The sequence below is a fragment of the Stenella coeruleoalba genome (genome assembly GCF_951394435.1).
Source record: "Stenella coeruleoalba genome assembly, chromosome: 11".
Taxonomy (NCBI): domain Eukaryota; kingdom Metazoa; phylum Chordata; class Mammalia; order Artiodactyla; family Delphinidae; genus Stenella; species Stenella coeruleoalba.
The window spans coordinates 11,077,353-11,096,169 of record NC_137157.1 but is presented as its reverse complement, the minus strand read 5'-3'; the positions used below and the strand labels follow the sequence as shown (position 1 = coordinate 11,096,169).

The 18,817-nt window shown below is 56.7% G+C and overlaps 2 protein-coding genes across 2 annotated transcripts; one reads left to right on the top strand and one right to left on the bottom strand.

Moving 5' to 3' along the window:
• Positions 1-107: 107 nt before the first annotated feature.
• On the bottom strand, positions 108-8,571 carry TST (thiosulfate sulfurtransferase). The gene is made up of 3 exons (XM_079936614.1): positions 8,361-8,571; positions 7,308-7,923; positions 108-1,492 (listed from the first exon to the last, which is right to left on the bottom strand). Exons 2-3 carry the CDS (start codon positions 7,900-7,902, stop codon positions 1,194-1,196), a joined length of 894 nt encoding a protein of 297 aa, XP_079792740.1. The 5' UTR covers positions 7,903-7,923; positions 8,361-8,571; the 3' UTR covers positions 108-1,193.
• MPST (mercaptopyruvate sulfurtransferase) lies at positions 8,560-17,677 on the top strand. The gene is made up of 3 exons (XM_079936613.1): positions 8,560-9,050; positions 12,706-13,327; positions 15,572-17,677. Exons 1-3 carry the CDS (start codon positions 9,015-9,017, stop codon positions 15,868-15,870), a joined length of 957 nt encoding a protein of 318 aa, XP_079792739.1. The 5' UTR covers positions 8,560-9,014; the 3' UTR covers positions 15,871-17,677.
• Positions 17,678-18,817: the final 1,140 nt, after the last annotated feature.

Sequence of the window (18,817 nt, the reverse complement as noted above, 5' to 3'; positions counted from 1 at the left end):
ATTTCTTTTTCTTTTTTTTTAAATTTTATTGGCATAAGTTGATTTACAATGTCGTGTCTTTTTTTAAAATTGAATTTTTATTTTATTTTGGGGTATAGTTGATTTACAATGTGTTAGTTTCAGGTGTACAGCAAAGTGATTCAGTTATGCATATACATATATCCATTCTTTTTCAGATTCTTTTCCCATATAGGTTATTACAGAATGTTGAGTAGAGTTCCCTGGGCTATACAGTAGGTCCTTGTTGATTATCTATTTTATACATAGTAGTGTGTATATGTTAATCTCAAACTCCTAAATTATCCCCCCCGCCACCTTCCCCCTCTGGTAACCGTAAATTTGTTTTCGAAAACTGTGAGTCTGTATCTATTTTGTAAATAAGTTCATTTGTATCGTATTTTAGATTCCATATATAAGTGATATATGATATTTGTCTTTGTCTGACTTACTTCGCTTAGTATGATAAATTCCAGGTCATCCATGTTGCGGCAAATGGCATTATTTCATGCTTTTCTATGGCTGAGTAATATTCCATTGTATAGATGCACCACAGCTTCTTTATCCATTCCTCTGCTGATGGACATTTAGGCTGCTTCCGTGTCTTGGCTATTGTAAATAGTGCTGCAGTGAACACTGAGTTGCCTCTGAGCATCGCCTCTTCTGAAAGGCCCCAGGGCCTGTGGGACACCTCTTTGAACACTCATTTCAGGTGAAGACCAGCTGTCTCCCCTCCCACCCCCTCCTCCTAGAGGGCTGGACCCACAGCAGGAAGGGATGGTGCACCGGCTAACCTAGGTTTCACTCTGTCTGGCTTCCTGGTACCCCTTCCAGGAAAGGTCCCAGCGTGCTCCATCTGACAGGCAGCAACAGGCGGCTTCCTTTGCCAAAACTAAGTAATAAAGCAGTGTCCCCAGCGTGTGGGTGGGTGTGGAGGTTCCCTTCCTCGGTGGATTCTAAGGAATCTGAAGGAGAAGGAAACATGGGGTAAGGACGGAACCAAAGGAGAAACGGGCTCACACAGCTACTCGGAAAAGGCCAGTTTTATTCCAGTGTTGTTGGGAAAAGGAGCGCTCTACCCATTAACTCTAAAAACTTGTTCATCTCCTTAGCCGATGAGGCATGGACCAGCTGCGGGCCACGCTGGGGTCACTCCACTGGCAGGAGTTGTGGGCGAGGGTAGGAGAGGCCACTGCTCACGCCTTCCCGCCTTTCCCCTGGGACACCCGGGTCTCCGGGGGGGCCCGGTGGAACCACTCGAACCAGGAGCCGTCATAGATGGCCACATCGGGCTTGCCGCAGAGGTAGGCGGCCAGGGCGATGTGGCAGGCAGTGACACCCTTTCGGCATGTGGCGATGATGGGCTTTGCGAGGTCCACCTTCTTGGCCTCGAACATGGCACGGAGCTCCTCCGGGCTCTTCTCGAAGCCATCCTCCATCAGGAAGTCCATGAAGGGCATGTTGACTGAGCCTCGGATGTGGCCCGAGTCCAGTCCTGGGCAGGGGTAGAGGACAAAGGGAAGGACAGGGTTAGGAGCGACACAGTGGATGGGGGTAAGTGGGGCCTGGAGGTCACAATCAACCGTGGCTATAAGGAGAGGGAGCTTTGCAAATAAAAATAACATCTTTGCCCTTCTCAGAGCTCAATTTATTCCAGCGCTACCTACATCCAGTGCTCATGACACCACCCCCCCACACCAAAATCTGCCTTGAAGCAGGAATGTTCTACCTGCTTGAGAGGACAGGGAGGAGTCCTGGCTCTACCATCTACTAACCTTTACCTTGGGCAAATTGCTTCACTTCTCTGAACCTCAGTTTTCTCTTCTGTAAAATGGGCTCAGTGGTACGTACCTATCTCATAGGGTTGTGGAGAACAGCAAATGGGATGATGACTGCAAATGCTATGGGCTATTGCTGAGAACACGGTGGTGAAGGGGAGACACAGCCCAGGCTCTCAGGGAGGTTAGTCTAGCAAGGAAGATAGAGGTTAAACACATAACCACATAATTCACTAAATATAATGTCACGCCATTTTACAGATGAGTACACCGAGGCTTGGCAAAGTGGAAAGGCTAGCCTGAGGCCACAGAGAGGCAAAGGCAGATCCAGGATTACACCGAGGCCCGTGGTTTTCCTGTCAAGCACACAGTGTGGAAAGAGCCTGTGACTTGGTTTTAGACGTAAGTTCAAATCCCAGCTCTGCCACTTACTGGCAAGGTGACCTCAAGCAAGTCACATAACCTCTCTGAGCCTCAGTGTCCCCGTGGGTAAAGTGGGAATGAGTGTTTGCGTGTGTAAGGGCTGTTGTATAGGGTAAAGCACAGACTTACTACAGCTGGCCGAGCCACCCTCAGATGCTGCTGCTTCTCTACCACTTCCCCACCTACGACGGGGGACAGGTGAGAATGGGGGCAGTGTGGTCCCTTCAGGACCTTCCTAGCAGCCCTGAGAGGCTTTGACGGAAGCAGAATGGGGGCTAGGCTAGCTCCAGGGTCCATTCCAGAACCTACTCTGCACCCAGGAAGGCCCCCTGCCAAATCTGCCTTCAGAATAGCCAGCATGTGGGGCAAATGGGGCTGGGCCATGGCCAGAGCTGGAGCTACGTGCAGACCCAAGGCCTAGGTCACTCCTTGTCCCCAAGCGCCCTACACCCTGGCAGACTGGGCACTGGGAGGGGGGCCCGAGGAAGGTTGGGGTGTCTCTTTGGGCTCCCCTTCCTCCAAAATTCCCCACTTAACCCAGACTGTGGGGCAGGGCAGGACCAGACTGGGCAGCAGTGGGAGGGAAAGGACCTGACCGGGGGTAATCAGGGCACCAGCGTGCAGCCAGGCATGTCCTGCACGTCTGAGCCTCGGTTCCCCACCTTTGAAATGGGGAGATAACTCCACCTTCCTCACAGGCTTGTTGGGAAGTCAGCTTCTGCAGATGAAAACCCCTAATGACCGTGGGCACCCAGGAGGTGAGCAATCATGCCAGCAAAGTCCCATTCTCCTCACCCCGAGGCCAAAGACGATTCAAAATGTGCTGGCGCGAATCAAGCGCTCCTTTGATTGACTAGATGTCCTGACTTATAAATTTTTTTTTAAAAGGATTTCCCTTTTTTTTTTTTTAACTTTTTCCTTTTTTTTGCCTGCGTTGGGTCTTTGTTGCTGCGCGCGGGCTTTCTCTAGTTGCGGCAAGCGGGGCTACTCTTCGTTGCGATGAGCGGGCTTCTCATTGCAGTGGCTTCCCTTTGTTGCAGAGTATGGGCTCTAGGCGTGCGGGCTTCAGCAGTTGTGGCACGCAGGGTCAGTAGTTGTGGCTCGCAGGCTCTAGAGCACAGGCTCAGTAGTTGTGGCGCACGGGCTTAGTTGCTCCGCAGCATGTGGGATCTTCCTGGACCAGGGCTCGAACCCATGTCCCCTGCATTGGCAGGCAGATTTTTAACCACTGCGCCACCAGGGAAGTCCCCTGACTTATAAAATTACAGTGATTTCTTCCTGTTGTGATTTCACTTTTTGTCAGGAAACTTTGATCTAAGATCAGATGTGTGTGTACTGACCCTACCAATGAAGGGCAACTGGTCTGTTGGCTTCAAAGGTGTTCTTTTCCAAGAAACCCAACTTTAAAATATTTCAAGGAGTTCCCTGGTGGCCTAGTGATTAGGATTCCATGCTTTCACTGCTGGGGCCCAGGTCAACCCTTGGTCGGGGAACTGAAATCCCACAACAAAAAGAAAAAGTTTCAGTACCCAGGCCATGGGCTGGATTTAAGTGCATTGAAGAGCACAAGTGTTCGCTGAGTCCTGAACGCTGTTTTGTTTCTTTCCACCCATCCCTGATGAAACAGTTTTATTGTTTTCTTCTAATTAATAAAAGGCACCACTCTGAGTAAAGAAGTTGGGGGCAGGGCGTTCTACAGACTCCAGCCCCCACACTGGGCCAGCATCGGGAGGTGGGAGCCTTCCCTTTCTGCCAGGGAAGGCTCAGGACCTGTCTGAGGAATTTAAATGAGCAGGAACTGGCCGCCTTCATGGGGGAAGGGCTGAGATGAACTTGGCCAGAGAACCTCGGAGAACAGCCAACAGCCAACGAGGGGAAAGGCGCTTGGCGCCCAGGGACAAGGGCTCCTGCTGCTGTTCCAAGTCCACCTTCAGCTGCAGGCTTGTGGCTCTCCCTGGCCCCAGCAGGCGTGCCACCACGCTCAAAACCTCGGGCACCAGACAGTGGGCTAGCTCAAGAACTTTGTCTTCCTCAATCCTCACTGAGCTGGGGAGAGAGACGAGCCTCCTGGCACGAATGGGGGGTCCAGGCCCAGAGAGGTGAGGTAACTTGCCCCATGACACACAGCACAGGTGTGATGTGCAGTCAGGTGTGCCCAACCCCAAAGTCTGAGCCTTCCTGGAAAGAGTGGCTGAAGCAGGGGAATGGCTGAGATGACCTCTCCTGATGCCTGCTCAGAGGTCTGGGACTTGATGTTCAAGCTTTGGGCAAGGAGATGCTGGTCTAGTTGGTGAACTAGCATCCCTCGGGTCACTGACAGGTATGGGTTTTCAAGGTCAGGAAAACCTGTGTAGCTCTTTCTTGCTTTCGTCCTAAAGACACTAAGGAACCCAGTGCAGGCAGCCCCAGTGGGCAGCCCCCAACCCTGGCGGCTGGGAAGCTGCTCAGCACTCTCCCTGACCCCCACCCCAGTCCCCATCCCTGGGAGGAGACACAGGCAGGAGCCATACAACCCCATGATGCAACATGAAGCAACACCTGGAAGCTATGACCTTTCCCCGCCACCCTCCAACCCCATCCCCGTGTTTGCTTACACAGCAGTGGCCTTGGGAAATAACACCACTTTGATCTTGCGACTGGGGTCAAGTCTTGGCCTCTGTGTCTGGACAGAGAAGTTTCTGCTCCCTTTCCCCACCTGCAAAGTGGGACCACTTTGAACCCCCGCCTGCCTCCCCTGTCGGGCTGCTGTAGGTACCCGGGGGAGAACGTATATAAAGTGTCCTGCAAATAATAGTACGCATTAGGGGGTCAATACCCTCCCTCTTCACCCTCATGGACCCCCCACCTGGGGTGGGCGGTGGGGAGGAAAAGAGAGTAAGTTTATAAAGACACTGAGCTGGATCAACTCCCACCTCTGTTCCCTCCCTTTCCCCAAGGCTCCTACAAGGTAAGTGGTGTCCCTTTCATTAGGAGGAGGGTTCAGAGGTGGAGGGAACTGCCCGAGGCCACACCAGGATGTAAACTCAGGTCTGTCTGACTCTCACCTTTTGCCCCTTACAAACAGGACTGAAGGCACTGGGGGCACAAAACTGAGGCCAGAGGGGAAGTTACTCGCCTGAAACCGGCAGGAAGTGGCTGTCGGGTTTCTAAGGCCCTGTTTCCAGCTCCTCTTGGGGGTCTTTCCTTCCAGGGACACCCACACTTCCCTGGATGTTACATCTGGACAGTTGAGCCCACGGGGTGCCTCTGTGATCCCGCCACAAGCAGGGGACTGTGAACTCAGCAGAGCCTCACGGGCCCTAATATTCCCCAAATGTCTTGTACGGGAGGTTTTCCAAGCAGCCCGGCCTTTGCGCAGGTCCTCATCCTTCTCAAAATACCTTTCCAGCCACTGCTGCATTTAATAAATACACAGCCAGGTAGGTAGGGCTGGCATTACTCTTTTCATTTTATAAGGGAACCCAAGGAGGCCAAGCAATTAGCTGATTGAGGTCCCAGCGCAGAGGAGGAGCAGGGCTTAAACTGGGGTCCATGCTCCCTGGTCTCCAGATGGGAACTGGAGGAGGGAGGAAGCGGGCCACGGAGAGGGGGAGGGACTTTAGAATTCGGGGCTTTCAGGAGGTCTTACCTGCAGCCGCAGGCTTTTCCCCTCTCTGAGCCTCAGCTTCCTCATCTCTAAAATGGGAGTAAGGAGATGGGATCTGGCATATCTAAACTCTCCCTTTACTTATTCTGTCTGCTTCAGAGCAAGATGGCGAGCAGCTAGAGAAACAATTCCACCTCTCCTCCCTCCAGCGGCAGCTTAAGTCCCAAGGAGTGAAGGTGCCTTGAACCAAGGCCAGGAGGAGGCTGCAGGGGCTCCGTGCCAGGAGTCTCTGGAAGGTGCTAAACAAACTTGAATCTTCAACTCCAGAACTTCAGAGAGCAAGCTGGGCAGGAAGAACACGGGGCTCGGAGAAAGCCACGATGGGAAGGGCAGAGCCCCGCGCTTTCCACTAACTACCCAAGTGGGCTTGACCTCCTCCTTCCTCTGTGCACCACAGCCTCTCTTCTGACTGATGAGGTGACCTTTCAGGCCCTCCAGCTCTAAGAGTGTTGGACGCAGCTTTCACAGCGCTCTCTCCTCAGAGGCGCAGAAAGGAAGGGATTTTTCAACAAGTTAGTCCAAACGTTGCACAGCAGTTGGATTCCACAGAGGCGCCCTGACTGAGGACAGAGCCGCAGCCCCCTCCTGCCATCCTGAGGGCTCAGCCAGCCTGGGCCCCGAGAGGCCCTGAGAGCCGTGAGGTCCTGGCCACCAGCGGTGTCCAGGCAGGGGCTGGAGGGCGCCCAGAAGGGGTGATGGCAAGACTTCTGTGGTCCTCTCTGTTAGGAGTTTCTAGCTAGAACTCAGCATTTCCTCTCCTGAGACTCCCCCCACCTCCAGCAGTGTAGAACCCTCCCCCCCACACACACACACCCTTTGTCCAAAGGAGAGAACTCATGAGCCATCTCCCTAAAGATGCCTAGCGGAAGGGCTCCCCGCTGGCCCTGGGAGGTGGGGAGTGGACAGAATGATGGTGCATCCTGGTTTAGAGCACTGGTTTGAAACTAGGCAGCACTGGGTTCAAATCCTAACACTGCCACTTAACTGAGCAAGTAACTTAAGGAAGGTCAGGGGGTCCAGGAGAGCTGGAGGGAGGGATGGGGTGCTGGGGAAAAGCATTGTTCATGTCTCTAAGAATTTCTGAAGAACTAGAGAGGTCCTGAGGAAGCTTCTGTTCAGCGACGCATGTGTGGCTCACGGACACTTTTGGGCATGTGGTGGAGCTAGCGCCTGGGCATGGATGTGGGTGGATGTGTCATCAGTCACCTCTGCTGATGCCACTCCACACAGATGCTAGGTCGCGCCTTAGCATGTGGCTATGGGAACACATGTGTACGTCCTCATGCATCAGAGCTTGAAAAGCCTTTAGGTTGGGCTCTACCCTCTCATTTTACATATGGAAAGACTGAGGCCCGCATGGGGGTACTGAGGGCAAAACCTGGAGAGGGTCTCAGACATCCTACTTCCCATCTCTCCATTGGGCATTGCTCCCCAGGGACCATCCCCACCACGGGGACACCTACCTACTGCATCTGGCTCCGGCTGCGTGCCCAGGTACCGCCCTTGGGCCCGTGAATCCACCAGCTGGAACCTCTTCGATTCGAGGTTCTCCAGCACCTGCTCGTAGGTCTTGAGCAGGGAGCGGTCCAGTGTGGCTTTGAAGACAGCTGGCTCTGGGCGTGAGGGTTCAGATGTCACCGGGTGGCCCTCCTTCAGCCAGTTCCGGAAGCCACCATTGAGCACGGATACGGTGCGGTGGCCAAACACGCGGAACATCCACCAGACCCGCGGCGCATAGAAGCTGCCCAAGTCGTCACCATCGTACACCACCACGTGCGTGTCGTTGCTGATGCCCAGGCTGCCCACGTAGTCGGCGAAGCCCGCCTTGCTGGGCAGCATCATCTCGTAGGGCGACGCTCTGTCCCGGCACTCCTCTATGTCAAAGAAGGAGGCGCCGGGCACATGGCGCTCTAGGTATTCCTTGCGGGCCTCGCGGGTGCCCGGCGAGTACCAGGAGGCGTCCAGCACTCGAAGGCCAGGGCCCAGCCTGCCAGCCCGGACGGACTCCGCCAGCCACTTGGTGGAGACCAGCGCCCGGTACAGCACCTGCTGAACCATGGTTTCAGCTCTCCGTATCACCTGGCGCGGGTGGGAACCAGGAAAGAGACCGGCAATGAGGACTGTGGGTTCAGTGGGGTGGGGCCTGGGAGGAGGAGCTTTTTGCCCACTGCACTCCCCCACGGGTGTCGTGTTTACAGCAATCAGGCAGTGGGGTTAGGTTTGCAGATTCCCTAAGGAAAGCCTGCTTCCGCCGCTCTCTGCTACCCCTCCCGCGCAGAAGGGGCTGGGGCAAGCGGGCTCCAGATGGACGAGTTGGCGGGGAGGGTGTCTGGCCCCAGAAGCTACAATACTCGCCCTCAGGATCCTGCCAGAGAGTGCGGCGAAAAGATGTCCAAGATGGGGGAAGAAGGCATCTTGGGCTTAGAGCCTCCTTTCCTGGTAGGGTAGGGGAGTGGGCGCATGGGGAAGGGTTCGCACACGCCCTCGCCCTCGCCCCCGCCTCTCGTCTAGCAAACCTTCCTGCGGCCTCTCAGCAACCTGGGCTCGCCCGCCTCCTGAATGCCTGAGTCCGGCCCGGTCCAGTGCCCTCTGCCCCAGTTGGGTCCAGGGTTCCCGGGGCACCCCACCCCGCTCTCGCCACCGGGACCCTCCCCTGGGTGGCAGGTGGTCCGGTCGGCGGCCCAATCCCGAGCGGCCCGGGCGCCTGCCTCCGCCCCACGCCGCCGCACTCACTCGCCCTTGCCGCCGCCCCGGCGCTCACCCCTGCGGGCTGGAGAAGTTGGCAGGTTCAAACCCTGAGCCCGCAACTCCCCGGCCGGCCCACACCATCGCGCCGCCGCCTGGGGGTGGATCGCGCGCCGCCCTCCCTGCCCCGCGCCCCCGACGCCGCGCCGCGCCCGCCCCCGGCCACCCCCCGGGCTCGTGCCGCCTCTCGGACCCCCGAGGATGCGCCGGGGGCGCCGGGCGGCGCGGGGGCGGTGCGGAGCGGGGCTGGGCGGCGCGGGCACCCCCCCCCCACGGCCTGGCCAGTGGAAGGCGCCGGCAGCTGAGGGTTCGGAGTGGCCTCGGGGTGGGCTGTGCCGGAGTCTCCTCCCTTTGGCCGGCCGCAGGTTGGTGGCGGGAGCGGGGGACAGCTGAGAGCGCGGGGAGGGGGCCCTCTGCGCTGGGCCATGGCCGAACCCGGAAGCCGGGAGCCCGAGACTGGGGTAACTGCTGCGGCGCTGCGCTTGCCTTTCTTTAGGGGGAGGTCGATCGTCCGGGTGCGCGGCTCAGGGCTCCCCCGCGGGGCCTGAGCGGAGCAGGGGGCCGCAGTCTCGGAGGGAAGGCACGCCCCTGGCTTCACTCTAAAGACGGCTGTCCGCGGCAGCTGGGGGCGGCCCGCAGGGTGGGGTCGGGGTGAGTGGCAGGGGGAGGGGGACGGGGGGGCGGGATCACCTGGTGCTAGCGGAGAGGGTAGGAGGGAGGAGGACTAATAAAGCCTGACGGAGAAGCCAGGGAGGCCAGCTGACCCAGAGGCTCCAGGAGGACAAACTGGCAAAGAACTTGCTAGAGTGAAACGGAGCTAACATTTGTCAAGGCCTGCTTGGCGAGGCACTTTACTGGGTACTCCCACGGGTGTCGCTTACTTCCCACAACAAGCCTGCGGAGTAGGCCAGAAACTTATTTAAAGACCAGAGAGAGAGGCCCAGCGAGTTGCCTAGCGGCCCGCGGTGGCGGTGAGGCCAGGCTGCTTGTTAAACCCGATGGGAAACCCACCCGGCAGGGGCTACTTTTGTTTACCTTGCTCATCCCTGAAGCCACGTACTTTTAAAACACTGCCTTTGTCCTTAATTTAACCTATTTCATTGTGAATGTACATAATTTAATTTTTAACAGTGGCTGTGTTTAACAGCCAGTTGGCCTAATTCCTGCAAATCTAACAACTGGTTCTTGCGAGCTGGCGGGGACACCACTGCCCCTACTCAGCTCTTACATATGCTGTTATACATGCCTGGAATGCTCTTCTCATCCCCCTTTAAAAAATGCTTTTTATTCTGAAACAATTATATTCTCACCGAAAGTTGCAAACATTCATACTTTGATAAGCATTTACCCAGGGAGTCCTCTGAGCTCTGTGCTTTGCAGTGAAGGGAGAGAGGGTGCCAGGAAGGGCGAGACTGGGGAAGGCCTTGCAGAATGCCCAGTCTGACTGGAGCCCTCTTATTCCAGGGCCCACCCCAGATGGCAGCCTGGGACTCACCCTTCCCCTAGCACAGTTGTGTACACTCTGGAGACGGGCCTGGGGCTGTCCTGCTTGTCTTGGGGTCCTCGACTCCCGGAGCAGGGCCTGGGGACCTGGTCCACACCCTTCAGTGACACACACAGCCTGCTCTTCCGGAACCTCCTCTACCTCCCACGGTCCTTTCTGAGAACTGCCAATCCAGCATAGGGGGCAGTGTGTGTGTGTGTGTGTGTTTGTGTGTGTGTGTGTGTGTGTGTGTGTGTGTGTGTGTGTCTGTGTGGCAGGATGAGCCACCTATGAAGTAACTTTGAAGAAATAATGGGATTTTTTTTCTGCGGTACACGGGCCTCTCACTGTTGTGGCCTCTCCCATTGCAGAGCACAGGCTCGGGACGCGCAGGCTCAGCGGCCATGGCTCACGGGCCGAGCCGCTCCGCGGCATGTGGGATCTTCCCGGACCGGGGCACGAACCCGTGTCCCCTGCATCGGCAGGCGGACTCTCAACCTCTGCGCCACCAGGGAAGCCCGAAGCTGTTTTTAATGATGATTAAAACCAGCCATACGCAGGGCATTATGGTGGCGCCTCAACGTTCATTATTTAACCCTCACTGTAAGAGGTGAAGGTTGGAAGCTCCACTATAAGAAATGGAAATGGCGCAAGGACCCTCACATGCCCGCTTTCACACTCCTAGTTAAGCAGGGGAGTGGATTTGCACTGATTTGGAGGGGCTCTGGCTCCAAAATCAGGGTTCTTTCCACTCTAAATGGATCCTCGGGGAAAACAGCAAGGAGCCCCAAGAATGGGGAGGGGGCAGGGGCCGCTGTGGTTCACAATGGGGTCTTCAAGTAGGGGCCCGCTGTATCCCCCAAAATTATCTAGCTGCGGCGGAATCCACAGGCACTGCACTGAGATCGCCCCTTAGCCAAAGCCTCTTCGGCAGCCTCACCCTGAAGGTCAAACTGTGGTTTCCAGTTTGACTGCAGCAAATCAGTTTGGACTTCCCCTCCTCCCACCTTCCCCCGCCTTCCCACCCCAGGCTGAGCTAGCGGCCCCCCTGTGCTCCCACTGAATTCCGGAAATTCTGCAATTATGTTGTCTCTTGAGCAGGCCTGTGGCTGCCTTAACTCCCAGGGCCGGACAAAGTCAAGAGTTTCTTAGTGTCCAGCATAGGGCCTGGCCACGTGGAAAACATGGTTCCCAAAAGCCAGGCTGCAGCGAGACTGCAGGAGGGCGCTGGGCACCAGGTAATCCGCCGTGGACTCCTTAGGCCCTGGTCGTCATTGACCTGGGGCTGGGGAAGAAGTCTAGCCTGAGAAGTTGCAACCTGGTTGCAAATCCTGAGGCTGCCCCTGACCAGATCTGTGACCGAGGGCAAGGCATATCTCTAGCCACCAGTGGTCTTATTCAGAAACAGGCAACCCCACAGTCACTACTGAAGGCTGTGGTGCTCATTAGTATACGGCCCGCAGGGGCACTCCGCAACACGCTCCGTTCTCTACCCACCCCCTTCCCCTTGGCGCCAGGGCTGCCCGGTACGAATGCAAGGTTGCGCCCTGCACAGGGGGTGCATGGCTGGGGGTTGAGTGGAGCTGACCTGCAGCTCACACTCCACTCATCCAGCCCCATGCCCTGGTGAGGCTGTGCCTCTGCCTGGCTGAAGGGGCACCTTTCTCTACCCTGCCCAAAGGCCCCTACTGGACAGGGCGGACAGTGGGCGGGGTGGGGGTGGGGGGAGGTGCTTGCCTAGGCGCTTTGCACGTTTGGGGCATCTCTGGAGCACCTCTGCCCTGGAAGGCCGTGAGTTGACTTGTCATGGTGCGCTGGTGAACTGCTGTACTCTGCGCTACTGGCCCGCAAGGGAGAGGAGGGGCGGGGAGGGAGTGAGGCCCTAAGTCACTATTTCCAGAGAGGAAACTCCAGGGGCAAAATCTGACCTTGCTGGACTGCCTGGTGTGAAGCCTGGCACCACCACTACTTCTTAGCTGTTGACCTTGGTCAAGTTAGTGCACTTCTGTGAACTCCAGTGTCCCCTCTGTGAAACAGTGAGGAGAAAAGCAACCTTCTTGAGGCTACTCATGCAGCAGATAATTGAGAGCCTACCCTGTGTCCTGCAGTGGTGTAAGGTGTGAGAATTAAAGGGCACATAGGGAGGACTCAGGCAATTCCAGCTGCTATTCCTCTGAGGCTGCTTATATAAATGATTGATGAATGAGTGAATTCCACCAGGGACCTTGGCTGATTGCAAGCAAAGCTGAGCTACGTCTTAGGGAGGGACTTTGCCCCTACTTGCCTTAAAGTGCCAGTGGGGCCTTCCCCTGCTTGGGCCCTCTCCCTACCCACCCTGCAGCAAGCACCGGTGAGGGCCCCCGCCAAGGGGTCACGTTCATTCGGTCACTGCTCTGTGTATATATACAAGGCTTGGCAGGAAAACAGAGAGGAGGTCCCGGTGACCGACGTCTGCTTCCGGGTTCACCACCAATGGTTTTCCGCATTCCCTGGACTCTGACCTCCCTGGGCTCCACCGCCCCTTCCGGCCCTGGCCACAGCCCCGCCCCAGTCCCAACGACACAGGCGTTTCCCACCCCCGGCCCGGCCGGCCTCTTCCTCGATTCCCTCCTGACATCCTCCTTGTCGGCCAGACCTGCAGCCCCGGTGTCGCCGCCGCCATGGCCTCGCAGCAGCTCTTCCGCGCGCTCGTGTCGGCGCAGTGGGTGGCCGAAGCGCTCCGGGCCCCGCGGGCCGGGCAGCCCCTGCAGCTGCTCGACGCCTCCTGGTACCTGCCCAAGCTGGGCCGCGACGCGCACCGCGAGTTCGAGGAGCGCCACATCCCGGGCTCCGCCTTCTTTGACATCGACCAGTGCAGCGACCGCACGTCGCCCTACGACCACATGCTGCCCAGGGCTGCGCACTTTGCCGAGTACGCGGGCCGCCTGGGCGTGAGCGCTTCTACCCACGTCGTGGTCTACGACGCCAGCGATCAGGGCCTCTACTCGGCGCCGCGTGTCTGGTGGATGTTCCGCGCCTTCGGCCACCGCACCGTGTCGCTTCTCGACGGCGGCCTCCGCAACTGGTTGCGCCAGGGCCTCCCGCTGAGTGCAGGCAAGAGCCGCCCAGAGCCCTCAGAGTTCCACGCGGTGCTGGACCCCGCCTACGTCAAGACGTACGAGGACATCAAGGAGAACCTCGAATCCCGGCGCTTCCAGGTGGTGGACGCCCGCGCCGCTGGCCGCTTCCGGGGCACCGAGCCCGAGCCCCGAGAAGGTAACCCCGATGTGCGAGGGGCCCGGGAGGTCCCTGGGGTTCGGGGTCAGGCGCACCCTGAGCACTGCCCTCGCCTCGCCCTTGCCTTTAAAGGCCACCGTATGGGGTGGGGGCCGAGAATTGCTTTCTAGTCACCTCACTGGCGTTATTCTAAAGTAGGGGCAATAATACTTGTCCCACCTCCACCCCAAACTAGTTGGGAACCCAGGGGGCCCAGTATAAGTGTGAGAACCCAAACAGCCCCACCCCAGTACTATGGATATAGGGGTCACTGCCAAATAGGAGGGGTGGGCAGGCCCAGTTGAGGAAGAGCCCCAAAGAGAGGGGGCTTGACCAGGTGTAGGACCATCTCTGAGGAGGATGAAGCCGGGGAAGTGGAGTCTGGGGTGGAGAGTGAAAGGCCCTCAGAGGGACCAGAGCCTTGCAGAGGGCAGGATAGAGGGGCGCTAAGTAGAGAGAGAGGTAGCTGCCCCAGGTTGGAGCGGAAACTGAATAGAGTGTGGCTGCCCGCCCGGGTTGGGGCAGGGCCTTCTGCCCATGGGCTGGGTTCCCCGGGCAAGGAGCAGAGGTGGGGAGGGGTCCCCACAATGCAGGTGGGTCAGTGGCCCCTTTGGTGTGAGCTTTTTAGATGGGTACTGTTATCATACCGAAGGGGAAATGGAACCTTCGAATGGCTGCCTTGCCCCAGATCTCAGGAAGCAGCCAGGCATTGAACTCCAGTACCTTTACCTGCAGTGAACAGCCAGTAATCCCCCAGCCGTTTGTCTCGTGTCTGCTTCGAGGCGGGTGCGAGGATGTTGCCGTTTCCTCTGGGAAGCTCTCCCTGAAGGGCATCCCCCATTCCCCTGCGTTGGGGTCGGATGGAGCTTCTGTTTTGTTTCTAGAGTAGCTTGGGTTCACCCTGTCCTAGCACCGTTTGGGGTGACCTGAGGGCCACCATGCTCCCAGCACATCCTGAAGACTAACCCGGTAGCTGGACGGAGTCGATACCCCAGAGAGATCTGGTGAATTCACAAGGTCCCTGCTACACGCAACCCTGCAGAGCTGTTGACATAAGGTCAAACTGCAGGAAACGGCTGATAGCCAACCATTTTTTATTTTTTAACATCTTTATTGGAGCATAATTGCTTTACAATGGTGTGTTAGTTTCTGCTTTAGAACAAAGTGAATCAGTTATACATATACATATGTCCCCATATCTCTTCCCTCTTGCATCTCCCTCCCTCCCACCCTCCCTATCCCACCCCTCCAGGCGGTCACAAAGCACCGAGCTGATCTCCCCGTGCTAAGCCAGCCAACCATTTTAGAACCTACATCGGTGGCAGTTCACGACGGTTCAGCCTAAGGGATGCCGCCTTGAACCTGTGGGGCACTTCAGCTCAGCCCCCTGCGTGGGGGTGGGGCTGGGGGGGGGTGGAGCAACATAGGGCAGCGAACCAGAGCCAGACCTGGCTTCAGAACCCTGCCCCAGGTCGCAGCGGCTGTGTGACGTCTGGCAGGTCACCCAATCTCGGAACTGCAGCTTCTGCATGTCAAAGTCAGGGCAGAGCACAGAGCTTAAAGGATGAAGTGAGGGTCAAATGAGAGCAAGTGTGTAAGGCACTTAGTTCCGTGTTTGCACACACAGGATGCACTCAAGAAACGGGAAGTGATAAAATTAACATGTGCTTCCCTGGCTCTGGCTCTTTACAGGGGTGCTTAACGCTTACCTCAAGCAGGCTTGCTCATTCGTAAAACGGGAGCTAACAGTAAACAGTAAACAACAGTAAACAACAGACCCTGTTGTCAGGGTGGCTGAGCTGACTTGTGTACAGGCTCCATCTGAATCAGTGGAGAATATCACCGTCCCCATCGTCCCCACTCCACAGCCTCAGACCTGGCCAAGCGCGCCTCTAATTTGCCACATCCGTCCGGCAGGGAGGTTCCCTTGCTTGGTGGGGTTCGAGGTATGGGGACAGCCCTCCTCTGACAGTAGCCACCCTGGGTTCGGAGCTGAGGCCTGGGTTCAAATTCCAGGCAGCAGTCTGCTAGATGCGTGACTTTGGACAGTTGCGAACGTCAGCATCTCCGCCTGTAGAACGGGGATTCCTGTAAACAGTGCCCGGGCTTCCTGGCTGTGAGGACTGCATGAGACGATGCTTACAGAGGGTTTAGCGCCGTGGCCGCATGGAAGGCTCTCAGTACTGCAGGGGCCATTCATACTGCCCTTGTATTTGTTCCCTGCATCTCACTCTCCCGCTGCAGGCATCGAACCCGGCCACATCCCTGGCACTATCAACATCCCCTTCACGGAGTTCATGACCAAGGAGGGCTTGGAGAAGAGCCCCGAGGAGATCCGCCGCCTCTTCCAGGACAAGAAGGTGGACCTGTCCCAGCCCCTGGTGGCCACGTGCGGCTCCGGCGTCACAGCCTGTCATGTGGCACTGGGGGCCTACCTCTGCGGCAAGCCCGATGTGCCCCTCTATGACGGCTCCTGGGTGGAGTGGTACATGCGCGCCCAGCCCGAGGATGTCATCTCCGAGGGCCGGGGGAAGACCCACTGAGGCTCGGCGGGACACAGGAAGCTCGGGTGACACCCAGCCACCCGCAGTGCCCAGCCTGGTGGTTCTGACTCTGCTTTGACCAGTATAGGGTTTCTTCCTCCAACCCAGGTGGTGCATAGGGTGACATCCCAGAGGCCAGCAATTCCGCTGCCTCGTGGGCTCTCAGTGGAGGCAGCAGAGAAGGTGGTGGTGGGAACAGGGGGAGGGGAGCTGCCCACGTGGTGCTGAGCTGGAGCCCCACCTCCCCTCTACTGAGGAAATAAAACAGTCAAGTGCTACATCCTTCTAACTGAGGCTGCCTCAGCTTTCCTCGGCTCTTTGGCCAGTGGTTCCAACATGCCCAGCAAGGGAGCTTCGTGGAGCCGGAGGGTCTTGAGGACGCTGTCCCTGCCTTCTGAGCGGTGCTGGGGTCCCAGAGCCCTTCCAGTCCTGTGACTGAATGTCTCCCAGCGAACTGTCTTCTACTTCTACTTCTATGGCTGGGGTCTCCCTTCCGGCTTCGGGGCTATTTAAGGTGCATCTGCTGTGCTCTGTCTGGAATCACACCCAAACACCCCCTGCAGGTAAGCCATACATCTCATTTCAAGACAGAGATGGTTCCAGAACTTAATGGGAAGCTGTCCCACGCTGTGGAGTACTGTGTCAGCCCAGCCGGGATGTTCCGGAGAAGGGCAGAGTTTAGCCAAATCGGAGGAGAATCTAGCTCTCGACTCTGAGAGTCACACTTTGGAGGCTAAGCTCTGGGAGCTCCACGGGGGTGGGCAGTCTGGGGGTTTGATCCTTTCTGCTCAAGGAGAACCCTTCCCCCAAGGCTTCCCCAGTAGGGGCTCTGTTCTCCCTCTGCATTTGTCTTTGTGCAGAGGTAGACTTGGGTGTCTGAGAAGGCCCCAGGCTCCCCCTGTCAGAACCTGGGTTCTGGGTTACCCCTCCCCATGTTCCAGCTCCCGGGGCACCTCTTGGTAGCAAAGGGCCAGGTGTCAGCCAGTACTGGGGGGAACCCTAGAAGGAAAAAAAACCAGAGGGGGCAGTGACTTACCCAAGGTCACTTGATGGGTTCACAACAGAGTGGGAACCAGACCCAGATTTCTCAGAATTTGCTCTTTCTCACCTACAGTCCCCAACACATTTCCTCTGAGGCTCAGTTGTGTCTCCCAAGACCACAGGATCTGTGGGGGACCAACAGGACAGAATCCTGTCCCCCACCTCTCTGAGCCTCAGCTTTCTTATCTATAAAATGGGAACAATACGTACTTCAGAAGAAGGGATTTCAGACAAGGACTTGGCCAAGAGCCCCGTGCTGAGTCCCATCTTTCCAGCTCAGGGTTTCTCAAACTCAGGATGACGGACATTTGGACTGGATCATTCTTCGTTGTTGTAGATACTGTTCTGTGCATTGGAGGATGTTTAGCAGCGTTTCTGGCCTCTACCCACTAGATGCCAGCAGCACCAACCAGTCGTGAGAACTAAAAATGTCTCCAGATATGACCAGATATCCCCCGAGAAGCAAAACTCACCCCCCAGTTAAGCACCAGTGCTGTAGGAGCAGTGGCCACACTTGACCACAGCAGTCGGGACCATTGTAGACAGGGATCCCCACGTGGAGGGGACCCTTGCCTGCCCATCATAAACCCCTTCCCCTGGGGGCTGAATTTAACAGTTTAGAAACTTCCTTCCTTTCGCGCTGGTTTCAGACAGACCTCATCTTCTCTGCTGGAAACGTCTCTGCCTCTTCAAGGAGCTTGGTCTGTCAGCAAACACACGTGAGGCTCTGATCTGGCTTCTGGCTCTGTTGCCCCACGCACGGCTGCCCGACTTTGGACGCATGGCTGAGCCTCTGAGCCTCAGTTTCTTCATCTTTAAAATGGGAGTAATCGTACCTTCCTTGAGCAATATGGGGGTTCAGTGAGAGAATCCACAGAAACTGCTGAGCTTGGTGGTAGGCACAGAGTCAGTATCAAGTGTTCTTGTTCTTTTTTAAAGGGCTTTTACGTATTCAGCATGTTCAGTGCTTCCTGTACCTCCAGCATTGGGGGGGGGGGGCGCGCTGGGGGCGGAGGGCGGGGCAGGGAACGTGAGTAGGAGAATTGCGTCCCAGCCAGGAAGGAGAAACTGGCCCGTGGTATATTTTTAGAGAGAAATCATGAAACGATCTATTTTACAACAGACTCAGAGATGTTGAGTGATTGCCTAAGGGCACACAGCTATTTTGAGAGAGGAGCCTAACTGGAGTTCGAATTCTCAGGGTAGGAGCCTCTCCAGTGGGTTAGGAAAACCCGAGTTGGTTTTCCCAATTTCAGTATCAAAGGGAGAAGGGAGTGGAACTCAGGGTTTGGAAACACACATGGCAAGCTCATGGAAGGTGGCCAAGTGTCTCCCAGCCTCCACGAGGAGACACCTTGAGCTGAGTCATGAGATTGAAGCAAGGAGATTTGGTTAGGCTCCCACCCCGCTCCCCAGACCCCCCATCCCTACCCCGCTAGCAAGGAACCCCAGCTGATTTGAGCCGGGGCTTTTTCCTCCTGGGAAGGTTCTCCATGGATCTGGACAGGTTCAGAAGCGGGAGAAGGGAGATGGAGACGTGCCTTTCTAGGTTTCTCGGAGCTGTGCTTGGTTTAACTTTGCAGGAGTTGGCTAGGAGAGACCCAGGGCCACCCTGAGCCCTGCCCTGCCTCCTGCATGTCTGAACTCCCAAAATAATTATTTAACCACTCCCTGCAGAGTCCAGGCCTCTGCCAGCACCTGTCCCACCCGCCCCATGTGTTCCAGGCAGGAACTTGCAACATCGGACAACGGGGATGATGAAATTTTTGTCTACTTGGCAAATATTTGCTGAGCACCCCCTCGGTGTCAGGAACAGTTAGAAGATTGCCAACCTTATCTCACCAGCTGCACTGGATTGTGTCCACTCCCTGGCTCGCTGCCTCCAGGGATCATGGCCCGAAGAAGC